General features: G+C 43.3%; 1 protein-coding gene across 1 annotated transcript in view; it reads right to left on the bottom strand.

Annotated features, from left to right (window-relative positions):
• Positions 1-583: 583 nt before the first annotated feature.
• Positions 584-13,310, bottom strand: part of cUnh18orf63 (chromosome Un C18orf63 homolog) — a gene marked incomplete at both ends in the record, with an annotated part of 69,520 nt that continues 56,793 nt past the window's right edge. The window contains 3 exons of the mRNA XM_084326765.1: positions 584-715; positions 8,042-8,125; positions 8,850-9,033. Coding sequence (XP_084182891.1) covers positions 584-715; positions 8,042-8,125; positions 8,850-9,033 — 400 coding nt within the window. The remainder of the gene's footprint in view (positions 716-8,041; positions 8,126-8,849; positions 9,034-13,310) is intronic.

Below are 13,310 nucleotides of genomic sequence, written 5' to 3' on the forward strand. Positions count from 1 at the left end.
CCACAGCCTGTCATGAGCTATTGCTTACATACTGTACATTTTTATATAGATTTCAGGTCATACTGCCCAATCCAAACCAGCGCAGGTACAGACAGGTGAAGAAGTCAACACACACACACACAGTGAGAAATACAAAATACAACGTGTATTTATGTTCACAAATTCAACAGTTTTATAAAAAACGTTATCTGTAGGAAAAGTTAGGAAAAGGTATCTGTAGGAATAATTTAAATAAATAAACCAAGGGCAACAGACAAACAGACAGCACATTCTCAGTCAAACTAAGTGATATATAATAATTACATCAAATGATACAGAACCATTTAGAGGAACGTGCACGGTACTTCTAGGAACAGCAGGAACACTGGATGTGAAAAACCAGAAAGTCGACTAAGATTGTATTAGAGTTACAGCCTATTCTTTTGTGTGTGTGTGTGTGTGCGTGTGTGTGTGTGTGTGTGTGTGTGTGTGTGTGTGTGTGTGTGTGTGTGTGTGTGTGTGTGTGTGTGTGTGTGTGTGTGTGTGTGTGTGTGTGTGTGTGTGTGTGTGTGTGTGTGTGTGTGTGTGTCTCTCTCTGTGTGTGTCAGGCTTCAGGCAAACAGGCGAGACAGCTCATAACTTTCAGCATCAGCTCCTCCTTCCTGTCTTTGGAACGCGTGGCCACACCCCTTCCTTTCAGCCAGGCCAATAGGGTCGCGGCGTTCACCTTGGCGAGCTGGAGAAAGTGTGTGAGAGAGAGAAAGAGAGAGAGAGAGAGAGAGTGTAAATAACCTCACACTAGGGCTGTCCCCGACTAAGGATTTGGATGGTCGACTAGGATTGGCCAAAATTTGCCGTTAGTCGACTATTGGTATTTTTTTTTATCATTCCATTTGGGCTGTGGGGGTGCTTAATGTCTGAAGGAGTCGACTGAAGGCTTCTTGTCGTCTGCAAAAGCATGCAATTGGTCCACTGATGGATACATCTTGATATTTGTCTAGTCTAGTGTGTTCGTTAGACGGGTGAAATCCTCTTTCAGTGCCTCTGTGCCTGTTTTCATAGGCAGTTAGCCTCTGGTATGCGCGCCATTAGCGTTAGCCACGCTTCTAGGCCTCTTTTCTTTTGGAAAGAATGATAATTTTTATTTATTTATTTTTTTTAATTATATTCGGCTAAGAGGTTGGCCAGTCGACTACGGCCCCTTTCGACCGATTAGTCGACTAATCGATTAATAGGGGTCAGCCCTACTACACACAATATAGGAAGCTGAGGTTAATCACATCTAGTATAATTCTCATCTACACTTCTCTTTTACCATCTTAAAAATATAGCAGGAATCAGAGGCTATATGTCCAAACAAGACCTAGAAAAACTAATTCATGCTTCATCTCTAGCAGGTTAGACGACTGTAACAGTCTTTTCTCAGGCCGCCTTCATCTCAGGCAGGTTAGACGACTGTAACAGTCTTTTCTCAGGCCGCCTTCATCTCAGGCAGGTTAGACGACTGTAACAGTCTTTTCTCAGGCCTCCTTCATCTCAGGCAGGTTAGACGACTGTAACAGTCTTTTCTCAGGCCTCCTCAAAAAGCTATGAAACGACTGCAGCTCATTCAGAATGCTGCTGCTAGGGTTTTTAACAAGGACTAGGAAAGCTGAACACATCACACCAGTCCTCACGTCGCTGCACTACTGTAGCTACCAGTGTGTCATAGAATAGACTTTAAAATACTGTTGCTAGTCTATAAATCACTTAACGGGTCGGGTCCTGGACACATCTCTGAGTTGCTTCTACACTATGAACCCTCTAGACCTCTTAGGTCATCAATGTGGAACGCCCAACCCAAAGCTGTAAAGGAATGTGAATCACTACCCACTTTCAAAACCACTCTCAAAGAACACCTACGGGAGACTGCAATTCGAAACTGGCCCCTGTAAATGTCCTAACCCAACCCCCTCCAATGTACAGTAAATTACCAAGTATGGTTTTGTCAATATTCCAATACAGTCTTGCTTGTACAGTTGTACAGTGTCCCCCACCCACCCCTCCTACCCACCCCTCCTACCCACCCCCCCCCCCCACCCCACCCACCCAACCACCTCCAATGTACAGCCCCCCCCCCCCCCCCCCCCCCACCCACCCAACCCCACTCCACCTACCCAACCTCCTCCAATGTACAGTTTCTACGTCAAATGTATATACTCTCTTTTCTGGACTCTTCTTGTATCACAAACAGTACTGTATTTGCAAATCTGGTATGTCATAAAGATTCAAGATTCAAGATTCAAGAGTTTTAATTGTCACGGCATACAGGTATACAATGAAATGCGGCTGGTCTTGCCCGCGACGATGTGCAATACAGTGGTACAACATATAATAGAATCCAATAAAAATACAGTGGTACAACATATTAATAGAATCCAATAAACAGTGCAATAAACAGGTACTTGGTGTGCCATCTCGGTATCTGTACATTAGTATTTACAGAGCATATAGGACATGCTAGTTAGCTTTAGTAGTGCAATACACTGTTCCTGATGTAATACTACTTTAAGTGGCCTTTCCTCTGGCCATAAGTGTGCGTGTGTGCGGCATGAGTGTTAAAGTGGCTGCTAGTGTGTGAGCGTGCTCAGCGTGCGTGTCGTGTATAGATGTAGCAGTACTGTCTATCTGTATGTCGTGTATGTCATATATGTCCTGATGAATTGAAAATGGGGGACCCTGATGTAAACAAGAAGAAAGTCTTTCTCTGGTCTGCATCCCCTTAACAATTGTGTGTACTGAGCTGTACTGTACCCATTCTGCAATCTGTTAATAAAGTTTTCAATCAATCAATCAATCAATCCAGGGACTGGTCTGCTAACTGTTCCTAGGACCGAAACAAAACATGGTGGAGCCACATTCTGCTACTAAGCCACACAGCTGGAATAAACGGCCAGAAGATCTTAGATCTTCCCTGTTTTTAAGAATAGGCTAAAAACCTGTATGTTTGTTTCTGCTTTTAACTGCTGCTAAACCACTGCTGCACTTGTTGTTGTTGTTTTGTTTCTTTTAATGCACTGAAAATATATTTGTGAGAATGTACCACTGTTATACTGTACCCTTCCGTGTTCCTTTTATATATCTTTTAATTCCAGATAATCATAATCGTTTATGCTGTGCCTTCTTTGTATAGTTTGTTCTGTACAGCACTTTGGATCGCCTGCGTATGAAATGTGCTTTATAAATACATTTGACTTGACTTGACTTATTTTAAACTACTATGCTACACTGATTCTAAACTACCATGCTTCAAAATGTTACCTTTCAAAAGAGACCAGACTCATGCATGTGCTATAAGTATAAAGTATAATAAATAGCTAATTACTTTCGGTATATAATCGTAAAAAAGAAAAAAAAAATGTATTATAATTCTTTGCCCGAGGCTAAGAATGAGTGACGTTTTTCATTCATGGGAACCCAGCTGCGAAGATTGTGGCCACTTATGGAGACGTTTTACAAGTTCAGGAATCCGGGGGAGGATTTTAGTGAATTTGTTAGTACAAACTTTTTACCAAGATTTTTACAAAGGTACACGAACATGTTGGAGAATGAGGACCATTGTGTCTTTGTATTTACATATAAGTGATAGATAGTTGAGGGCTGTATTAGTGATGAATGTGTCTGGTAATCCAGCTGTCTCCTAACAGGATCTGCTCTCTTCCTACCTCTCCATCATATTAATACTCTTCAACACTGTTTACATAGGTAATATACTACCTCTGGTAGTTTGTGTGTGTGTGTATGGGTCTGACTGTCGGTGAGGTGTGTGTGTGTGTGTGTGTGTGTGTGTGTGACCTGATTCATGAATGCCACTTTTCAATAACAGAAGATGTGAAGAAATGTGCACCTTCTCTCCTGTGTCTCCTCTACTCTGTCTCCCTCTCAGCCTTCCTACTGTCTCAATAAAGAACCTTCTCTCCTGTGTCTCCTCTACTCTGTCTCCCTCTCAGCCTTCATACTGTCTCAATAAAGAACCTTCTCTCCTGTGTCTCCCCTACTCTGTCTCCCTCTCAGCCTTCCTACTGTCTCAATAAAGAACCTTCTCTCCTGTGTCTCCCCTACTCTGTCTCCCTCTCAGCCTTCATACTGTATCTATAAAGAACCTTCTCTCCTGTGTCTCCTCTACTCTGTCTCCCTCTCAGCCTTCCTACTGTCTCAATAAAGAACCTTCTCTCTTGTGTCTCCTCTACTCTGTCTCCCTCTCAGCCTTCCCAAAGAACCTTCTCTCCTGTGTCTCCTCTACTCTGTCTCCCGCTCAGCCTTCCTAATGTCTCAATAAAGAACCTTCTCTCCTGTGTCTCCCCTACTCTGTCTCCCTCTCAGCCTTCCTACTGTCTCAATAAAGAACCTTCTCTCCTGTGTCTCCCCTACTCTGTCTCCCTCTCAGCCTTCCTACTGTCTCAATAAAGAACCTTCTCTCCTGTGTCTCCTCTACTCTGTCTCTCTCAGCCTTCCTACTGTCTCAATAAAGAACCTTCTCTCCTGTGTCTCCTCTACTCTGTCTCCCTCTCAGCCTTCCTACTGTCTCAATAAAGAACCTTCTCTCCTGTGTCTCCTCTACTCCATCTCCCTCTCAGCCTTCCTACTGTCTCAATAAAGAACCTTCTCTCCTGTGTCTCCCCTACTCTGTCTCCCTCTCAGCCTTCCTACTGCCTCAATAAAGAACCTTCTCTCCTGTGTCTCCTCTACTCTGTCTCTCTCTCAGCCATCCTTCCTTTGGCATAACTTGTTTTAAATGTGGAACATGGCATTATCATGGCAGAGTCAAATAAGCGGGGCAATGTTTCCTAAATCAAGGCTGATAGTTCACAGGGCATGGAGCTATTGCAAAGCTAACTGGTTAAACAGTTTGCGTTGTCTGCCTTTCTCATACTGTGTTTTTGTGTAGCTAAGGAGGGACCGGCTGGGACCCAAATTGGAGCTTAAAACAAAACGCATGAATGCCACCCCTGTGCATATTCAAGATCTCTCCACCCTGGGATTTCTTGGCCACGGCACATTCCAGCGTGAGATTGGAGTGGATTGTGTTTAATATTTCATCAACTAAAATATACATCACACCCACACCTCTCCCTGTCGTCTGCAGGCGGCTAATCTTGAGTTTCCGACCCCCCAGTAAGCTAACCACGGATAAATCCAAAAGAATTAAAGTCTCGGAGGACTTTAATTCAGCGTGGACAGATGAATTTGCTTTCACTACTAACGATGCAGGCTTACCCTGTATGCTTGATATGTGGCGAGAAATGAGTGAACAACAAAAAAAATGTCACTCGCCAAAATCGAAAGCATGCATTTAAAGGAACACGCCAACATTTTGAGAAACCGTTTTCTCCAGAGAGAGACACGAAGATAGATACCAGTTTCCTCTCTGTGTGCATTCAGTAGAAAGCTATCTGGCTGCATGTTAGCCTAGCTCAGCACAATGAATGGAAGCGGACATGACCGGTTAGCCTAGGCATTGTCCAACTAACACCTCTCCCGAAAGCTAACTGGTCATGTCCGCTTATGAGCAGAGAGAGAGAGAGAGACTCAGCACCCCCTTCCCACACCATTATGCCGCTTTTCCACTGCATGGTACCTACTCGACTCGACTCGCTAGTCGCTACCTGGTACTTTGTTCGTTTTCCACTGCAGGTAGTACCCCCCCCCCCACCCTCCGTACATTAGCCTTATTAGCTAATGTACGCTAGCCGCAATGCTAACGGTTATAATGGGAAATCCCAGTCACATTAGCACATAAGCTAACATAATTAGCAAGCTTTTTGTGAGACTAAACTCTTTGTTCTTGGTGGTAAATTGTGTCGCTGTTGGTTTTGTTTAATCAATAAATGAGGCAGAATACACTGTGAATGTATGAGACGTTGTCACACGGCTGTCGAACGCAGTCAGGGCTGAAGAGCTACATGTCATAGCTTCTCAAATTGAAGGTCTGTGCTGCTCCGAGTGCGTTGACACGGCCACTACGCAAAGCTATTCTGCCCTGTCAAGGCAGACCGCAGTAACTTCCAAACAGTGAAACTGAGAAAAATGGCTTTAAAGTTTTTTGACTTGCCATCCAAAATGTGTTATAGGTAGATAGATGATAGTACCCAGATTTGACATGTATTAATGAAGTAATCTTTAGGCATACAAAAATATGACGTAGTTATTTTAATTAACCCCCAAAAAAGCAGATACTGCACTCTGCTGCACGATTTCCTTAAATAATTATACAGGTAATGTACAGGCAAAGTGCAGTAACTTCAAATACAATGTTGTTTTCCCTCCAGCTTTCACAACTTAACCTAGCCATTTTATTTGGATCATCATCATTCCAATATATTCAGGTATTAAATTTCATTTTCAAAATGGCTAAGTTAAGTTATGAAAGCTGGAGGGAAAACAACATTGTATTTGAAGTTACTGCACTTTGCCTGTACATTACCTGTATAATTATTTAAGGAAATCGTGCAGCAGAGTGCAGTATCTGCTTTTTTGGGGTTAATTAAAATAATTATGTCATATTTTTGTATGCCTAAAGATTACTTCATTAATACATGTTAAATCTGGGTACTATCATCTATCTACCTATAACACATTTTGGATGGCAAGTCAAAACACTTTAAAGCCATTTTTCACTGTTTGGAAGTTACTGCGGTCTGCCTGGGTTTTGAGTGTGATTTTGTAGTTACTGCAGTTTTTAAAACCCCATATCTCCAAAACTGAGCGACATTAACATCTGAAACTTGGTCACAAGATAAAACATTTATTGACAAGGTCAATTTCACTCATAACAAAATTTTGACTTTTTTCAAGTTACTGCGGTTAGCCTTGACAGTCGCACACTGTGCTCCTAAATAATCTTTCCGATTCGCACAAATCAATTTTTAGGGGCAAATGCGAGTGAAATGCTCGCACTGTAGAGCCCTGATGTATAATATATATATATTAAGGCTGTCAAAGTTAACGCGGCATTAACGCGCCATCGCCCGATTCTATTAACGCCACAATTTTTTTTTAACTCACGATTAACTTTCAAAAATGTATAAATAAATGAATGTAACAAGTTCCTAACGTTTTCTTTCCCCTATTATTTCATGCACACTTTATTCATTGTTTAAAATTATTATTTTCTTTTAAAGTTATTTTGTGCATCACTCGGTTTTGAATTTGATGCACATTTGCAATGCATGAGGGTCATCCTTTTGTGTTAAATGGCTGCATAAAGCAAGCATTTGTTGACTCGCATGTTGATAAGAGTATTAAAACTTGGAACTTGAAAAAGATCCGTTTAAGGTAGATAAAAAAAAATGCGATACATTTGCGATTAATCGCGAGTTAACTATGGACAATCATGCGATTAATCGCGATTAAATATTTTAATCGATTGACAGCACTAATATATATATACACACAGGTGTAGCTGGGGGGGGAGCTTAGGATGATTCCAAGGGCCCAGCACTGGGGGGGGGGCCCAGAATATATTTTTTTTCTTTTTTTTACTAGACATCACTCAGGTGTATTTATTGATGCTCTCATTGATACTATGTTTGTTTCTGAAGTGTGTGTGTGTGTGTGTGTGTGTGTGTGTGTGTGTGTGTGTGTGTGTGTGTGTGTGTGTGTGTGTGTGTGTGTGTGTGTGTGTGTGTGTGTGTGTGAGATATATAGAGAGAGAGGGGGGGCTTTGGTAGACTATTGCATTGGTCCATTCATTGAAGATGAACGCAATGCGACATCCTTTACTAGGCTCACCCACCAACAGTGCAGGTGCTGAACTGCTGATCCGAATGTATAGGTAAAAACCATATTATGCGTTTTCATCAATAAAAAAATGGCCACATTTTTTTTGCTCTCGCATTCACTGGGGGCCTACAAATACATTATTTCATGGGGCCCACAATATACAGCTACGCCCCTGTATATATATAAAGTTAGCATAAAGTTGACAGAATAAAAGCTATGAATAAAGTGCAGACATAAGAATAGATATAAAAAGACAATAAAAGCAGTGCAATGTAGAAAGTGTCGGAGAGTGACGACGGACCTGGTTGTTTCTGGCCATCTTCTCCACGTCCACGTCCTGAATGGCAGATTTGGATCTCTTTGGTTTGGACTCAAACACATGACCCTGGAACCACACAATAACAGCACATTATACAATAACAGCACATTATTCCTCCTTACCCACTAACATTATACATTACCCTGAAACCACACAACAACAGCACATTATACAATAGGAGGAGTTATACTCCTCCTTACCCACTAACATTATACATGACCCTGAAACCACACAACAACAGCACATTATACAATAGGAGGAGTTATACTCCTCCTTACCCACTAACATTATACATTACCCTGAAGCCACACAATAACAGCACATTATTCCTCCTTACCCACTAAAATTATACATTACCCTGAAGCCACACAATAACAGCACGTTATACAATAGGAGGAGTTATACTCCTTACCCACTAACATTATACATGACCCTGACACCACACAGGACACTAAGATAAGGCTGAGAGACCACTTATCGATATATATCGATAATTATCGATAACTGCGTGATATCGATAAGTGGTGTCACATATCGATATATTTGCATTCATATGTACCTTGTTAGTCCTTGTATCAAGAGGAGCTCGGTCAATCAGCCATGTCTCCCATTCATATTAATTTTTAATCGTGGTGCGGACTGACTGAACCGTTAAAAGGGTTAAACTATTCTCAGTATAGCATCCAAATGAACTCACCCCTTGATTACTGGGGATGTCAGAAGGAATCAGTGGCCTTGGAGGAGGAGGAGGAGGAGGAGGAGGAGGTGATGGTTGGGGTCCTCTCCTCACCGGAACATCACCTCTGGAGGTGAGAGCCCCACCCTGGCTGAGGCGAGGGCCGGAGTGAGGGCCTGGGTTCTTGTAAGGCCTGGAGGGGAGATGGGAGGTGGACCCGTGGGCTTTGTGCTGCTGGGTGAATCGAGGGACCAGAGGGGGCGGGACTTGACAGCTCTGAAGACCTGTGGGGGCGGGTCTACAAGCGGAAAACAAGGAGGGGTCAAGTCATCGTAATACTACGAGCGGAAAACAAGGAGGGGTCAAGTCATCGTAATACTGGGAGCAGAAAACAAGGAGGGGTCAAGTCATCGTAATACTGGGAGCAAAAAAGAAGGAGGGGTCAAGTCATCGTAATACTGGGAGCAGAAAACAAGGAGGGGTCAAGTCATCGTAATACTAGGAGCAGAAAACAAGGAGAGGTCAAGTCATCGTAATACTGGGAGCAGAAAACAAGGAGAGGTCAAGTCATCGTAATACTGGGAGCAGAAAAGAAGGAGGGGTCAAGTCATCGTAATACTAGGAGCAGAAAACAAGGAGAGGTCAAGTCATCGTAATACTAGGAGCAGAAAAGAAGGAGGGGTCAAGTCATCGTAATACTGGGAGCAGAAAAGAAGGAGGGGTCAAGTCATCGTAATACTGGGAGCAGAAAACAAGGAGAGGTCAAGTCATCGTAATACTGGGAGCAGAAAACAAGGAGGGGTCAAGTCATCGTAATACTGGGAGCAGAAAAGAAGGAGGGGTCAAGTCATCGTAATACTAGGAGCAGAAAAGAAGGAGAGGTCAAGTCATCGTAATACTGGGAGCAGAAAACAAGGAGAGGTCAAGTCATCGTAATACTGGGAGCAGAAAAGAAGGAGGGGTCAAGTCATCGTAATACTAGGAGCAGAAAAGAAGGAGAGGTCAAGTCATTGTAATACTAGCAGCAGAAAAGAAGGAGGGGTCAAGTCATCGTAATACTGGGAGCAGAAAACAAGGAGGGGTCAAGTCATTGTAATACTAGGAGCAGAAAACAAGGAGAGGTCAAATCATCGTAATACTGGGAGCAGAAAAGAAGGAGAGGTCAAGTCATTGTAATACTAGGAGCAGAAAAGAAGGAGGGGTCAAGTCATTGTAATACTGGGAGCAGAAAACAAGGAGGGGTCAAGTCATTGTAATACTGGGAGCAGAAAACAAGGAGAGGTCAAGTCATCGTAATACTGGGAGCAGAAAAGAAGGAGGGGTCAAGTCATCGTAATACTGGGAGCAGAAAACAAGGAGAGGTCAAGTCATTGTAATACTAGGAGCAGAAAACAAGGAGAGGTCAAGTCATCGTAATACTGGGAGCAGAAAAGAAGGAGGGGTCAAGTCATCGTAATACTAGGAGCAGAAAAGAAGGAGAGGTCAAGTCATTGTAATACTAGGAGCAGAAAAGAAGGAGGGGTCAAGTCATTGTAATACTGGGAGCAGAAAACAAGGAGGGGTCAAGTCATTGTAATACTGGGAGCAGAAAACAAGGAGAGGTCAAGTCATCGTAATACTGGGAGCAGAAAAGAAGGAGGGGTCAAGTCATCGTAATACTAGGAGCAGAAAAGAAGGAGGGGTCAAGTCATCGTAATACTGGGAGCAGAAAAGAAGGAGGGGTCAAGTCATCGTAATACTAGGAGCAGAAAACAAGGAGAGGTCAAGTCATCGTAATACTAGGAGCAGAAAACAAGGAGAGGTCAAGTCATCGTAATACTAGGAGCAGAAAAGAAGGAGAGGTCAAGTCATCGTAATACTAGGAGCAGAAAACAAGGAGAGGTCAAGCCATCGTAATACTAGGAGCAGAAAAGAAGGAGGGGTCAAGTCATCGTAATACTAGGAGCATAAAACAAGGAGGGGTCAAGTCATCGTAATACTGGGAGCAGAAAAGAAGGAGGGGTCAAGTCATCGTAATACTAGGAGCAGAAAACAAGGAGGGGTCAAGTCATTGTAATACTAGGAGCAGAAAAGAAGGAGGGGTCAAGTCATTGTAATACTGGGAGCAGAAAAGAAGGAGGGGTCAAGTCATTGTAATACTAGGAGCAGAAAAGAAGGAGGGGTCAAGTCATCGTAATACTGGGAGCAGAAAAGAAGGAGGGGTCAAGTCATCGTAATACTAGGAGCAGAAAAGAAGGAGGGGTCAAGTCATCGTAATACTGGGAGCAGAAAAGAAGGAGGGGTCAAGTCATCGTAATACTGGGAGCAGAAAAGAAGGAGGGGTCAAGTCATCGTAATACTAGGAGCAGAAAAGAAGGAGGGGTCAAGTCATCGTAATACTGGGAGCAGAAAAGAAGGAGGGGTCAAGTCATCGTAATACTAGGAGCAGAAAAGAAGGAGGGGTCAAGTCATCGTAATACTGGGAGCAGAAAAGAAGGAGGGGTCAAGTCATCGTAATACTGGGAGCAGAAAAGAAGGAGGGGTCAAGTCATCGTAATACTGGGAGCAGAAAAGAAGGAGGGGTCAAGTCATCGTAATACTAGGAGCAGAAAAGAAGGAGGGGTCAAGTCATCGTAATACTAGGAGCAGAAAAGAAGGAGAGGTCAAGTCATCGTAATACTGGGAGCAGAAAAGAAGGAGGGGTCAAGTCATCGTAATACTAGGAGCAGAAAACAAGTTGAGGTCAAGTCATCGTAATACTAGGAGCAGAAAAGAAGGAGGGGTCAAGTCATCGTAATACTGGGAGCAGAAAAGAAGGAGAGGTCAAGTCATCGTAATACTAGGAGCAGAAAAGAAGGAGGGGTCAAGTCATCGTAATACTGGGAGCAGAAAAGAAGGAGGGGTCAAGCAGTGTCATAATAGTAGAAACGTTGACACACTGCACCAGTCTCTCCTGGTAGCGGCCTTCGTCACATGGTGCGATAAGAACCACCTCCGGCTAAATGTGTTTAGGGGGGTCGATGTGGACATGGTTGAGGACTACAAATACCTCAGAGTCAGGGTTTCCGTTAGAAAAAATTGTTGCCGGTCTCCGTGACCTGCAAGATTTCAATCTACCGGACAAATGAGATTAATTCCGGTCATAGTTTATTGAGCTTTAAAACAATTGATAGGCAGGCTATAAAGAATGTCATCCTCAAGGCATGTAGATTTATAATATTATTACTTAAAACTAGGCTACTTTTGCGTATACAGTCATTAATATATTCCAAATAAAATAAGTCCCTCGATACTCCGTGCTGCTGCTGACTTGAAATAAAATAGACCGCGTATGTGGGCAGTCGGTCCGACACTAAACAGCAGTCTGTTATAATCACATTTTTATGAGCTAACAAATTCCGTTATATTGGACATTTGTATTAATTATATCAAGCGAAGAACTGAGAAAGCAGAGAGACGGCAACATTATCGTGGTTTGCGTGACGACTCTCTCCACCTCGCAACGACTTATTTGCAAAGAGTATGGCGCTGCAGAGCAGCTGATTTAGCTGTTATTGGCTCTTTTCTGGGAACCGCACAGCAGCGCCCCCCACCCAACATTGGCTGAAAATGGCTGAATTGGAGTACTGCTGGAATACTGCATTGTGGTGCTGTTGCTCTGGCTCTGCAGCTTCACAAAAGTTCGCACACCCAGCACTAAGCTCTCGCTGACAACGTCGTTGTCATTATTAGAAGCAACGAGGAAACAAATGTAATGATCGTTTCGTTCATCGCATAGGCTATTTAATTTTAGCCTATTTTAATACAATTCAAATAATCAAATTGTGCTTAGACTCAGGGAATTATTTTCACCGGACATTAAGACCGGAGAGATTAAATATGTCGGACTTCAACAGATTTTGCCGGTCAAATACCGGTAATTACCGGCTAACGGAAACGCTGCTCAGAGTCCACATCGACAACAAACTGAACGGGGTCAAAACACGCAGAGGCACTCTACAAGAAGGGCCAGAGCCGACTCTACTACCTCAGAAGGCTGAGATCCTTCAACGTCTGTACAAGGACGTTGAGGATGTTCTACGAGTCGGTGGTGGCGGGCGCCTTCTTGTACGCTGTGACCTGCTGGGGCAGCGGACTGAGAGCGGGGGACACAAACAGGCTGGAAAAGCTGGTCAGGAAGGCCAGTGAGGTGGTAGGGGTGGAGCTGGACTCTCTAGCGGTGGTGGCGGAGAGGAGGAGCCTTGCTAAGCTCCACGCCATCATGGACAACCGCTTCCACCCACTATACACAGACTTGGCTGAAAAAAGGAGCACGGTCAGCAGGGCCGCCTCAGGGGGTGTGCGAGCAGTGCGGTCGCACAGGGCCTCGCGGGAAGGGGGGCCTCGCACAAAAAAAAATAAAAATAAATAAAAAATAAATATATTTTATTTATTATTTTTATTATTTATTTATTATTTTTTTTTTTTTTTGCGAGGCCCCCCTTCCCGCGAGGCCCTTTTTCATCACAGACCTAAAATCTAGTTTTGCTTATATATTTCACATTAGACACGTTTGTAGAATGTGTCTGACTTGTTCCTGGGTCTGCAGACATACTC

This window comes from Notolepis coatsorum (assembly GCF_963971535.1).
Source record: "Notolepis coatsorum genome assembly, chromosome: 12".
NCBI lineage: Eukaryota > Metazoa > Chordata > Actinopteri > Aulopiformes > Paralepididae > Notolepis > Notolepis coatsorum.